General features: G+C 32.9%; 1 protein-coding gene across 7 annotated transcripts in view; it reads right to left on the reverse strand.

The window, feature by feature from the left end:
• GRIK2 (glutamate ionotropic receptor kainate type subunit 2) overlaps positions 1 to 13816 on the reverse strand; it is a 1064497-nt gene that overhangs the window by 116242 nt on the left and 934439 nt on the right. For all 7 annotated transcript variants that reach the window (XM_077902956.1, XM_077902954.1, XM_077902958.1 and 4 more), the window contains 2 exons: positions 5778 to 5896; positions 1292 to 1509 (listed from right to left, as the gene is read on the reverse strand). In XM_077902956.1, coding sequence (XP_077759082.1) covers positions 1292 to 1509; positions 5778 to 5896 — 337 coding nt within the window. The remainder of the gene's footprint in view (positions 1 to 1291; positions 1510 to 5777; positions 5897 to 13816) is intronic.

The raw sequence follows: 13816 nt of genomic DNA on the forward strand, positions 1-13816 counted from the left end.
ACATAGATTTGATTAAACATTCAATCTATCTTACTCTTTAGATGTTTAATGTCCTCCAGAACTCTAAAATAAGAGCTGATTTAGTTCTGTAAGAACTTTTACAGTGAAAACTACATATTTCTTTGGCAGAGGTATTTTAAATTGCTTAAAACCCAGTTCCATGATTGTTGATTTAGTCCTCTGTGTCTCCAACTAAACTAGAATCTCCTTTAAAGTGAGAAATAGATGTTATTTGCTCTAGAATACCAACGTGTAGTGCAATTTCTGGTACTCAACAGGTACCGGATGAATGTTTGATGAAAAAATTTATTTTATAGCTTGAGTCACTTATTAAAAAAAAATCTCACTTCGGCATACTTAAACTGCCAATTACATTTGTATCAACGGTGAAGGAAAATGCCAACGCTTAAAATTTTTCCTGACCTACAAAGAAATTTAAAAGACTTGGTAAAATATAAAAAAGACTTATGAAGTAAGTCTGACTCCAGAAAGTGGAATGTCCCCATTTGAACTACTTTGGCACAGTGAGAAGAGCTGGAGTAAGAAGAAAGGAATAAAAAAGAGGAGGGGAAGGCATTATATATGCCTGGACGTCAGTACAAGCACATTTTGCGTTTCCATTTAAGTGCCACAGGGCTGTCCTTCTGGAAACCATTTTAAGTTCAGTAGCCCATTTTCAGACTCTGCTTTACAAAATATTAGATGGATGAATATACGGATAACAAAATTGTTCCTGTTTTTTTCTATCATTTGCTTTCCTTCTTTTTCTATAGGCTTCTGAACAAGTGAAACTTGTCTCACCTTAACAGAAAGAAATGTATATATGAGAAATATTCTTACATGTAATTATTCTATTCTTCTGGAAGGGCTAAGCCTTGTGGAGTCTGAATCTACTAGTATTTAATATATATATCAGTAAATATATTAATATAGAACTAATACACTATATTAACATACTCATTTATCATATATTAGTATATGCTATATATTTTTATATTTATATATATATATTTACAAAGATAAAACCTTGTTCAGACAAAATGTTACCTGTGGGCAGATTTTCCTTCGAACAAAAAGGGAATCCTTGTAAAGCAGAGACTCCTTGCCACTTGCAAGTATTAAAATGGTTTACCTTGAATTTAGTTATAGGTCTCTCCACTCTCTGAAGTACTCGATTGATTATTCTGCACAAGTAACAGTGTGGCTATACACTTATATTCATTACGAGAGAAAGGTTTGTTTGCACTCTATCATTTTAATATGTAAAATTGTAGAAATGAGAAGGACTTACCTTGAAAAACGTCATGGTTGCACCGTCCTCCACAGCACCGTACTCTATCTTGGTTTGTTTAGCTAAATCATCAGCAGAATCAATAGGGGATTCCATGCGTTCCACTGTCAGAAAGGCGGCTAAGTTAGCAGTATACGAAGAAATGATGATAAGTGTGAAAAACCACCAAATGCCTCCCACTATCCTGGTGGAGAGCGCTTTGGGCATGAGCTCAGAACCTAACAGAGATTGGGGGGAAAAGGTGAAACGAATACAGAGAATTTGATCAGCAGTCAGGTACTTTTGGTCACAGTGGCAGAAGGGAATCACTGTGTAATAAAAGCTTAAATCACAGGTTCACATTTTGCTTTAGTAAGCAAGCCACAACCATTGGGAGAGCAGAGACTTATTTCAGATAATAAAAGTCTCTTAGGACACTTTAAGTACAGTGACAGGAGACTCGAGTTCTACCTGAGACAGTACAAATTAATTAGTTATAACCTTTATAAAAATAACATTGGAAGAGAGAAAAATCTCTCTATAAACTACTTGTACAGTTTTTCATATTCTTGTTAGTTACTTCAGTTTTAGAAGAAATGATTTAAAATATGTTCAAATTCATTTCTTAACAAGGTTTATGTAAAGTTTCATTTTTCATGTGCATGAAAGCTCATAAATTTTGTCTATCTTGCCATTTTAAAAAGTTATGTTTTATAAAAATACATTTCAATTATACATTCCTTGAGATATGGGGTTTTAGTTCTCAGGTTTATTTTAAAATAAGGTAGTATATTATTTCCTTTTGTATAAACAAATGTCTCCCATCACTATAGTTAGTCTCCACGAGAGAATCAGGATAAGAATATAGAGTTAAGTAGCCACAAATTTATTTTTACATATATATATATATAAGTATTTCATAAATATAATACAAACATGGCTGGAGTTGCCTGCTCATGGTATTAATAAGACAATGGGATCTGAGGATTCTATTTTACTTTTGATTATTGTGAATTTTAATTAATTTAGATTACAAAATAAGATCCTAACAATTTTAAAATCAAGACTTACAGTTTTACCACATTGTTTACATTATACATACCATTTACAATCTTAATGTTGAGATGAATACATATCAGCATTGTGATTTTTTTAATAAGAAAAGTATACTAAATTTATAGATATATGTAATATATTGCTAAACACTTTTAATCATTTTGAATCTATAGTCAAGAAAGCATTGGCTACAAATTACTTAATTTTGAATAGGGTTCGAGTAAAATGGAATAAAGCAAAGATGGACTGTATTTGCTGATTTGTTTTATGGCCATATCTTTCATACAATCACTGGTGCAGTAAGATAACACATCTTTTGGCAGAAAGAAAAATACAACCAATCATTCATGTTAATATTGAAGAAAAGTGGTATCAGAACTGGAATATATCAAAACAGCCCACCTTACAGTTCATCTTACTCTTTTAATTTCAAACAAAGTTTTATAGAGCAGACAGACTTGGACATGACAGCCAACTCCAGCTCCAGACTCTGCCTACCACTCTGTGAAGAAAAAAACAAAACAAAAAACAAAACAAAACAGAAAAGTACCTTTCTGATGTAGTTGCTCCTAGGCCCTGTCAGACACACACTCGAACACTGAAATACTAAAATACTCCCAATAGGATCAGCAGCAGCTTTGGCTGCCCATTCTAGTTTTTCTTTCTTTCATTTCCTTCCTTCCTTCCTTCCTTCCTTCCTTCCTTCCTTCCTTCCTTCCTTCCTTCCTTCCTCTTTCTTTCTTTCTTTCTTTCTTTCTTTCTTTCTTTCTTTCTTTCTTCTTTCTTTCTCTTTTTCTTCCTTCCTTCCTTCCTTCCTTCCTTCCTTCCTTCCTTCCTTCCTTCCTTCTTTCCTTCCTTTCTCTTTCTTTCTTTCTTTCTTTCTTTCTTTCTTTCTTTCTTTCTTTCTTTTCTTTCTTTCTTTTTCTTTCTTTCTTTCTTCTTTTTCTTCCTTCCTTCCTTCCTTCCTTCCTTCCTTCCTTCCTTCCTTCCTTCCTTCCTTTTTCTTTCTTTCTTTCTTTCTTTCTTTCTTTCTTTCTTTCTTTCTTTTTTTTTCTTTTTTCTTTTTCTTTTTTTCTTTTTTTTTTTTTACAACAAAACCAATAAAGTCAAACAAGACTGGGAAAGAAAGAACAGTGGAGACATTCGACAAAAATGGCCCAATTACCACAAGTTCATATCTTACCCAAGGACTTAAAGGAGTACCTCCTAGGCTTGTGAATCAGAGACTGGTTAGGGGCTGACTGTCATGTACTCAAGGTAACGTCATGTCCAGCACTATATCCCACTAATTCCTGGGGAGCTGGGCATCAGCCAGTTTAGTATGGGTTCCTCTTTCATGTATCCACCAGCAGTGAAGTAGTTATGTGGTAAAGCAAATGTATATTTGAATTTTTCATTGCTTGGATTACTGGTTATTTCCAGTGATATCATATATAGTCTTATTTCTAATTGCTATGTTTTATAGATATCAAGTTAATCTTAGTACACAAATCTTAAAAACCTCCAAATATTTTAGAAGATATAAGTGGGAAAAAAAAAGAATTTTGTCAAAGTGGTAGCAAACATAATTTTTAAAAATCTTTGTTACATTCAGGCTTTAGTATCAGGATCATTTACTCCAGACGATTAAGGTTAGTTATCATGTGATTAGCAGTTTGCCTGGTTGAACCATGTTACCTAATACTGCTTGTAAGGGATGTCTATCTCTTATGACAGGCTTTTATTTACTTCTGATACTTAATAAGAACTACAGTATGGTCTTCCAAGTGTTGAATAAGTCTAAGGAAATAAAAAAAGACATTGGACCCAAAATGTAGGAAAGGGAAAATATAACTACTGACTATTCACTTTATTTAGAAATAGATGCCACAAACTTAGATTAGTTCATCTGAGAGGTTTCTGAATACTCAAGTTTTAGATATCTATAAAGCTCTATACATGGATGCTCATATTTTTAAGATGTATTTATTTATTTGAGAGAGAGAGAGCATGCACAAGGTGCGTGAGTGGAGGAAGGGGTAAAGAGTGAGGGAGAAAATAAGACTGCTAGCTGAGCACAGAGCTCCATGTACATGGGGCTGAATCTCACCACCTTGAGATCAGGACCTAAATGGAAATCAAGAATCGGATGCTTTAACTGATTGAGCCACTCAGGTGCCCTGGATGCTCATATTTTTAAAAGAAAAAAAATATTTCAAATTAGTAGGCCTTGCTTACAACATGTATTTGTTAAATTAATTTTCTTTTGATCTGGAGTTGTTTATTCTCACTTTGGGAAATAATTTGTAAATACAACAGTAGTGAAGTAATAGATGTATGCATAATGTTAAACATGCAAGAGCAAAGTACCTTTTTATAAATAGCCTTTTATAATTTAATCACGAATTTTCACTTCTTTAGATCTGTAATGAAATTACCAAAATAATTTCTTCAAAGTGGTAATAAGTACACCACTAAAAGGTACCTTATTACTAAGGTAAACCCTTATAATAGGTGTGGTAACTCTTGGAAGGACTATGTTTTTCTCCTTAATCCAGGCATTGTCACTTCAAATTGGGGCCTTTTTGCTTTATTTGCTAATTTTAAAACTTAAAAACCTTACATTTTTAAATGCATACTATAGTCTTAGATCTTGGCTAAAGAAATCTTTTGAGTAGTGGGTCTGAAACATCACCTTATTGAACTTTATGTAAATATTAAAAGGTTAATTAAAAAAAAACATAGCAAAAATAAAAATAAATTCAACTTGGGAGAACGGAAACTAAAATAAGGAATTCATAGTTATATATAAACCCTTAAGACGTATTGCACATATTATATAATTTTCTAAGTATAGCCTTTTACTTTTAACACTAATATTATAAATTTTAAATACTTATGAAAGTATTCTGCATGCACTTCTGAGCATGCATTATTTTATATTATATGCTATCAGATGCAGCTAATATTTTACTTGTAAAGGAAACTACTGTCTAAATATTTTAATTTTGCAAATTTATATGCAGTAGATTTATTAGTCATGCAACACAAATGCATCTAATCATCAAGAATAGATATAAAATAATTTTTTACATCAAAATGAGTCAGGAAACAGGAGCATTACACTGTATTCTTGTCTCAAGGAGATGTAATTTTAGTAGTACTTTAAATGCAGCTACTAGCTAATGGATCAGGTTAGCTTGGTTATCTATGAAATAATGTACCTACTGTGGGTTAAGAAAAAAGATTAGATGAGTATACTGTATGTGCATTTGCAAAAGCTAGTTATTTTCTCAGAATCTCTCTTGGATGGGATTTGAGAACACCTAAATGCATTAGGTAGATGGAGAAGCTGGATTATGGTTACATGCACAGAGGCACCCATGCAAGCGACTTGTGCCAGCGAGAGCTGTCACCCCCAGCAAAGAGTGGGACATGGTGCCCAAGAGAAATAGCAGGCTGAATCGTATACCTTGCTGCATGAGAGCTCCAACTCCAAACCAGAAACTATTTAGCAAGGTAAAATTGTTTTCCACCACGTCTGAGTCAGGATTGCAAGGGTGTGGATTATACCACTCATAGGGACTAAACCTGTGGTAATTGACAGAAGAAAAGAATATATTTAAATAGCAGTGAGAAGAAATTCTATCCAGCATTTTTGCTGCAAAAGAAACAGAAAGACAGGTAAGTTTAAGTAGAAACCATAAATAAACATTTCTATAGTACAATTTTACATGCACAACAGCAACTGTGAGGATTTAAAGATTCCTGTCCTTATCAGCTAATTTCCATACTAAGGTGATAAATTGCATTTCTTTACTATAAAGTACTCATGAGAGGAAAATCTGTTTATCAGTAAACCGAAATTATTTTTTAAGACTTAGGTTTTTTTCATGTACAGAATAAAAATAAGTAAAAAGTCTTAAAAAATAATTAAAGAAGAAAACAAACTAGTTATGAAATAAATATTTTTAAAACTGTGAATAAATTATTAGAGAAGGAACAATACAAATGCAGCTTAAGATTTTTTTATGATATAGTAGAAACTACCAAAGTGACAGAGTTTAAAATAATCAATGAATAATTATATATCTAAGAAATTAGTATTACGGATTTACACCTTTCTGTATTAACAAACTCAACTCTAAACAGGAAACCAAATCAGAGTGAACTGCATTGTAATACATGCTTCTGACATAATCATAGGTTTCAGAGGGTATGGAAATATGCATAATATCAAAGCAGTGTTAGAAGCTGGAATACATATTGAGGTTGATTGGTTTCCACTTATTATTTGATTTCAAGTCTATAATTCATTTGAATCACAGTTTTAAGACAAATAAAATCAAATCTAATTTTTGAGGCTCATTCTAGACGGTTTTAGAAATATTGGTAACATCTCTCAAATAATTTAAACTGAGGAACTCCTAAATCGTACACATAGAGTAATTTATTCTAATTATAATCCAGATATATTTATTAATTAATGATACTATCCAAAAACATCACCACCATAATTAAGAATACTTAGTCTAATTACTAAACTAACAAAATATTTTCCCTAATATCTCAAATTTTAAAGCCACTCTTTTATAAACCAAATTAGTGTGCATGCCCTTTATGAAAGCATTAAAAAATCTTACATTCAATCAAAGTTATTTGAATAATGTATCTGTCACTTCAGAGAGGCCAATTTTCTTCACAATAATCTTTCTGACATATTAAAATTCAGAGGATCAAACAAACCATTTTCATCTTTCTAATGCAATTTTAGAATACCCCTGTTTTAATAGCTTATCCTTGACAAACAAAGAAATGTTTTGTTTGGTTCTCTAAGTTAAACTGACACACTGAACAGAAAGGTTGATTGGATAGTAATTAAACGTTCTGATCTGATTTGTTGTGTCTGACACAATAGAGCTAGCTTTGGTTGTAGACATTTTATTTTTGTTTAAATTCCCTTATTATTTTTACCTTAGTGAAAATAATTAAATACATCCTTAAAAGTATTTCTTAGTATCAGACTGTTAGCCAGCAATCTTTCCACAAGAATGTCTTCTTTCAAATATTACTCATTTTAATTAACAATTGAAAGAATGTATTTCTCGTCAGAGACAATGTGATCTAGCCATCTCCCCCAGCTCCATGCCCTTGACAAATTCTAAAACCTCCCTGTACTGTGTCCTTCTCTGAAAAAGACAGTAGTAAGACCTAACTTACATAAGTGTTGTAAGGACTGCATGAGTTAATAGTGCTGGCAGACAGCAATTAATCAATAGTGTGACCCAAGAGCATTATTAAATATTGTTAAATGTTGTGATTTTGCCTATAGATATGTACTCATACTCCTACTTTTTTTAAATAATTAAACCATTCTTTCCCTATTCCTGAAAGTAAGTGTATTAGCATAAACACAAAGCTGGTCTGTAAAAGCTGGATTTAGTTTTCTCACATGGCAAATCATAGAAACATAGTAAGAACTCAAAATTTGACTGATGAACATCATTAGTTTTCACATAGAACTCCATGAGCCATTGGGTTTTATATAGTGCTTCAAGGGATTCCATGAAAGGACGGAAGAGAGATGCGGTGGTAGGGATTGGAAAAGTGGAAATATAAATATGCAGCATTCTATCCTCCCATCCTAAATTGACATATACATTTTTTTTTAATTTTGACAAGGAAAGAAGGAAGGAAGGTGGGAAAGAAGGGAAGAGGAAAAGAAGGAAGGAAAATAAAGGGGGTTAAGGAGGAAGTATCTGGAAACGTAGGTACCAATTTCAAAGGACTAATATCTACTTCAGTGAAGGAGTCTCACAGAGTTTATTTTAAAGAGAGGGAAAAAATACATGGTAAACTAAACTTGAATTTGAATTATGTGCATTTTTCACATCCTCCACTTCCTTCTTCTGCTTTTTTCCTTAGATGGACAAAGTCTCAAAAAGTTGTAAGTCCAGGCAAGAAAAATGCTCTCTAACTTGAATTCACTATTTTCTGCTGCTGGTGACACTCAGGAAGCTTTTCCTCAGTCTCCATTTGATTAATTAGCATACCCTAATGGTGGATCTTAATGTAAATCATTCCTTTCCTTCTTAAATTCTTCCTCCAAAACAACACCCTCACCCACAAACACAGACACAGACACACACACACACACACACACACACTCATACTCAATCCCTCCCTCATGGGCCTTGCAGAGCTTGGTCTGTGGTTGGCTTTATCTCTTTCACATTTAAGTGACAGCTCTGATTCTAGTTTCTTTCTCTATTATTTTCTAAACAAAATCACCTCTTGCCTCTAAGGGTAGCTGGCATGCTCAACTCTATCCTATTTCCAACTTGTTTCAGTATCTGTCCCTACCTTCCAACTCCTTCAGATTCACTTTTAAAAGTTCTATTGGCCCCCATAATACTTTTTCTGCTCATAAAAAAATTTCAGTCCCCTTGAGTCTATATATTTAACACTAATCTATATATTTAGATTAATATAATTAATAATTATATAATATTATATAATTATATAATATGTTATATAATTATATAATTAATAAATTAATCTATATATTTAATACTATATATTTAACACTAAGGTCACTATCTCGACCTGAAGTGAATTCCCAATGGCCTGACAGTAGACTTTTCAATATTATTATGCCCAATATGAACTTGCAATCTCTTCCTTAATTCTGCCTTTTTATTGTCTCCTCCATCTCTGTTAATAGCATCATCTGCCATCATCCCTCAGTTAGCAACTGTAGTCATCCTGTTGCTAGCCTTTAGTTCACTTCACACTTTTTGAGTCAACTTCAGTTCTTTACATTCCTTTGCCTTATAACCCTGACTTCTACACAGTTGTCAAATTATATCAGTCTGTCTCCAGAATGTCCTGTTCATTTCTTGCTTCCCTTTTTCCCTGTTAATTTCCACGGGCATTAAGGCTAGTTCAGAGCCTCATATCCTATAGCAGTTGATTCTCATGTAAAATAATTCCTAGAATACCACATCTCTATTAAAAAGAAATCTTCAATCATGCCCAGTCTATAAACAAAATTTCTAGACTTTTAAGCATGGAATTCAAGGTCCTCTACATCATCCTCCAAAATACCACTCCATGATTTATTCCATTACTTTTTCTCCTAACCCTTGGGCTACTGTCCACTTTACAAATAATTTTTTAAAGTATTATATTGATTTTTAACCATTCCTTTGCTCATATTCATCCTTCAGCCTATAATTCCCTACTCTCCAATCCATAGATATTTAAACCCTATACCCACCCTTCAATTCCAACATAGTACTACCACCTAGTTGTAGTTTTCTTGATTCTTTCATAAAGGCTACCTAAGGTAGAGATTGGTGATGATCCATCCCTAGAGTTCACTGTCATGCTTTTTTCTTCCTAGGAATACTGCTGTCCAGCTAATAAAACTATACATCTTATTTTCCCTTGAATGTGACTACTTTTGAGCCACTGGAATTTGAGCAGAAGTAATGTATACAATTTCTCAAAATTCTCCATTAGAAAAAATTTTCCCTGGGCTTTCTATTCCCTCTCCATCTTTTAGGAGATGGTGGTGACTAGATATATATTAGAAACCCTATGTTGAGAATGACAAGGCTGTTCCACCAACCTTGGACTGTACTCTTCTGGACTGTGAAGTAAGAGAGGGACATGTTTTCTGATTCAAAGCATTGTTTCCTTGGCTATCTTTGTTAAAGAAGCTTAACCAGTATTTGAGTGACTTAGGTTACTCTTTCTTTTCTTCATGTCTATAGAACTAAGAGCTTCAAGTCATACTAATCATAGCCTGGCTTCTTCACTATAAATTAATGAATGTATATCTGACAATAGACTTTACTTTCTATATATAGAAGAAGACCTTCTTCTATTAGATTGTAAATGAATACATCCAAATACAGTTTCTGATTTACCTTGTGTATCATACAATCTCTAGCACAAGATTTTAAACCTAATTGTCATTATAAAGCATTTTGAATTATTCTGATGCTCCTCCTACTTCTCCTCTCTTTCTTTTTTAGTTTCTGGCCATACATATAAAATGATAATCCTATGTCTACACACTTAATTCCTCCTTAACCCTAAGCTTCCATCTCTGTAAAAATCTTGTTTTTGAGCCTATTGCATTTTTAAAATACATTCTTTTAACAATTTTGCAGGTACTAATAAAATTATTATTGAACACCAGTCCTATGGTACATTCTTTTAACTTCTGTAACATGCATTCCTACTTCTCTACCCTATGCCCCACTAACAGGAGATCCCTTTTGGCTAAGTCTTGGCTTTCAGATCTTTCCTCCCTTTTTTGATGACCTAGCATATTCATTGCTTTGGCTTCTGTGCTGATAATTTCAAAACCTTCTCAATTTATAGTCATTAATTCTTACTCAAAGTCTTTCCGTTCATCTTTGTTTTATATTCCTACTTAGGCAGCTCGCCATTACCTCATACTTCAAAGACTTGAACACTGAACCCAACAATTTCTCCCTTATTAGCTCTCCTTCCCAATGTCTCCATTTCTAAAATAACATGGCACTTCTCTGAGTTCTTGAGTTTTAAAGTTTCGTTTTCTTTTAATATCCTTCCTTCCTTAAATACAAGCAAATATGATATGCATAAGCCATATCAACTTTTGTTTTTCAATGGCTCTTTGCTGTATCCCATCAACTTCAAGTGTATTTTCATCTCAGTTCTGAATCGTGGGTTTTCAAAATCAATTCATACTTGCTTCCCCTTTTTTTTCCCATTTTTTTTCCATTTTGTCTTGCAAACTATCTTCATATTTAGTTTTGTACCATGAAACTCTTCTTCCCTAGAACGACTCAATTTCTATCAGCGATTGAATTGGTTTAACATTCTATGCTTCTGAATTTCCAGATTCTATATGATATGACAATATTTTTAACCTTATTCAGAATGTTATGTAGACTGTCTTTGTTTATGCTGTTCCTAAGTGAGAAGTCATCTTCTCTTCAGTTATTTCACCCAGCTAGTTATTATCCTACACCCTTCTAAAATTCCATAGTGTTTACTTTTCCCCCAAAGCTTGCTCGTTTCAAATCTCTATATATTGTCTACTGCCTTGAGCTCTAATATTTATATTTTATGTACCAATTTTGTATTCTCAAAGTTTTATGAGGTTCTTGAGAGATGGAATTATTATTGTCATTATTAATATATTTGTATTACTTCAGTTGCCTAAAAATGGCATAATAAAATGACTACATGTTTGAGGACAAGAAGACTTAAGCTCCAGCCACATGTATGTTTTGTGCTTGGTGACAGATTGCTATCTAATTCTGGAATTTTTTTGTCTCTTTCCATTTCAGCCATGCTGAACTGTTCACTATTACTTAAGTGAGAGGTAGATCTTCTCAGCATAGGTGATCAGGCCAGGTTAGTTGATAATGCAGGTGGGTATGGAGCCACTAGTATGGTGACCATTTACTTGAGTGGCAGAACATAGAAGTGGGTGTTATAACTGACTCCAGCATGAAAGCAGATAGCTTGAAATGCAAGAGTATTTCTAGAAATTGGATCTAAGTGGACTGAGGGTCACAAGGGCAACTCTACTTCTAGAAGATGAAGATACTATTGGTTTAATTCAGGAATTCCCTGAAGAGATCTAGCTGTAAGAGCTATCATACTTACATAGAAAAGTAGATTAAAATCCAGAAGGAGAAAAGGATAAAGTATGCATGTTCTGCTAAAATTATGTCATTTTGATGATACCACTTGTGGGAGTAGACATAAAGTGGGAATTTTTCAAGCTTTTTTTTTTTTTTTCAAGCTTTTAAAAAGCAAGGTTGCCTTCTACTAAAGGAAGTTAGTCATTAAAAGTACCAGTTGAGGTACTCCAGATAAGGCAAGCTTAAATAATGCATATTGAAAATGAGGCATACAATTAATAATTACAAAATTTCCTCATGAAAGGAAAAATTCCTTTGTGTCATACTTGCCAATTATAAAAACAAGTTCAGCTATAGATGGTCTTATTTCAAGCTGCAACAAACAACCCAAGATAAGAGCAATATTGTTACTATTAAAAATTGAGGATTGGTGAGATTCAGACAACTCAGGGATCTGCCCAAATGAATAGAAGGCTGGAGCCATGTGCAATGAAGATGTCCTGCAAGCAAGTCCCTGCTATCCATTCCAGTCAGCATTCAGTTTTCATTATCTCCCATAAAAAAGAAAAGAAAAGAAATTTCTATGATCTTATTCAGTTCCTAGTGATAGAAGAATATTATTTTTAGTTTGCCTGTGCTCTGGTCAATGAAAAATGCTTGATTGTCATGCAGAATAAAAAAGACTCTCTGTTTTATCACTTTTGTTTTCAGCACATTTATATACCCTGCGCTCAATAGAGTTAATTTTGCAACTGAAAGCATTCAAAAATTAAGATTTGGTAATGATTTGATGTCACTGGAGCACAAAAAATATTCACAAATGTCCAACAAAAGATTATATTTTGGTTAAAAATGTATTAACTGCCATCTGATTTCTATTCAGAAATATTGCAACATCAATGTTATTTTTCTATTTACCACCATACCAAGCCTAATAATATAAATATTTAAATGTCAAATATATATATATATATGCATAGATATAAAATCCTAAAAGGATATTCATTTATCTGAAGTCTGAACTGTTTTTACACTATTATCTTTGCTCTATATTTTGCCATTGCCACTTCAATTCTAACTATTTTGCACACGGAATATAATATTGCTTCTCTTACATTGTCAGGAAAAGTTATCTCTTTGAATCCATGAGAAAAGGCTAAAAAGCAAGAGCCTCAGCAATTTTTTTGTGAACCATCACAGTATCTTTGAGATGAAATAAATCAAGTTAAAGGAATTTAACTCAACATATTGGAAAAAGAAAAACACCCTCCTAAGATAGACTGCTTATTTTTCAAAACTGTTCATTTTTAATTATCTATGATTTCAGAAAAGGAAGTGTCAAGAAGTAATCTTAAAATATTTTTATGTGCCTATTAAAGATAATAATCAGAGATAATGCTGTATGACTTTGGGAAATGCACCATGTCAAACACAGTGCTGTTCAGCTCTCTTCCTAACACCTGTATAAGACATAGGGATTCACAACAAGAAATTTCTATAAAAATGCCCTTGCCATTCCAAAGCTTAGTTTGTCCAATTATCTTTTATGATGTTACTGAAAGTCTAAGAAATGCAGTCATTTCCTCCAATACTTTTATTCTATAGCAAACAAAACAGTACTGTCTTCAGCAGCATGTTCCACAAATATACAAAACCTGATTCTCAGCAATTGCTTTATGGGCATGATCTATTTATATTTAGCAAGTATTATTTAACTTTTAGTTTTTCTTCATTTGGTTGCTTTTTATATTCTGAATCATTACTAACAAACAGAACACTTCCAGTGCATAATTAATGCTAACATCTATCCTTAGCTGGAAACAGTATTGTGATCATTTCAAATAAAGTTTCTATAATTTAA

The sequence above is a fragment of the Canis aureus genome, chromosome 7, assembly GCF_053574225.1.
Source record: "Canis aureus isolate CA01 chromosome 7, VMU_Caureus_v.1.0, whole genome shotgun sequence".
Classification (NCBI taxonomy): domain Eukaryota; kingdom Metazoa; phylum Chordata; class Mammalia; order Carnivora; family Canidae; genus Canis; species Canis aureus.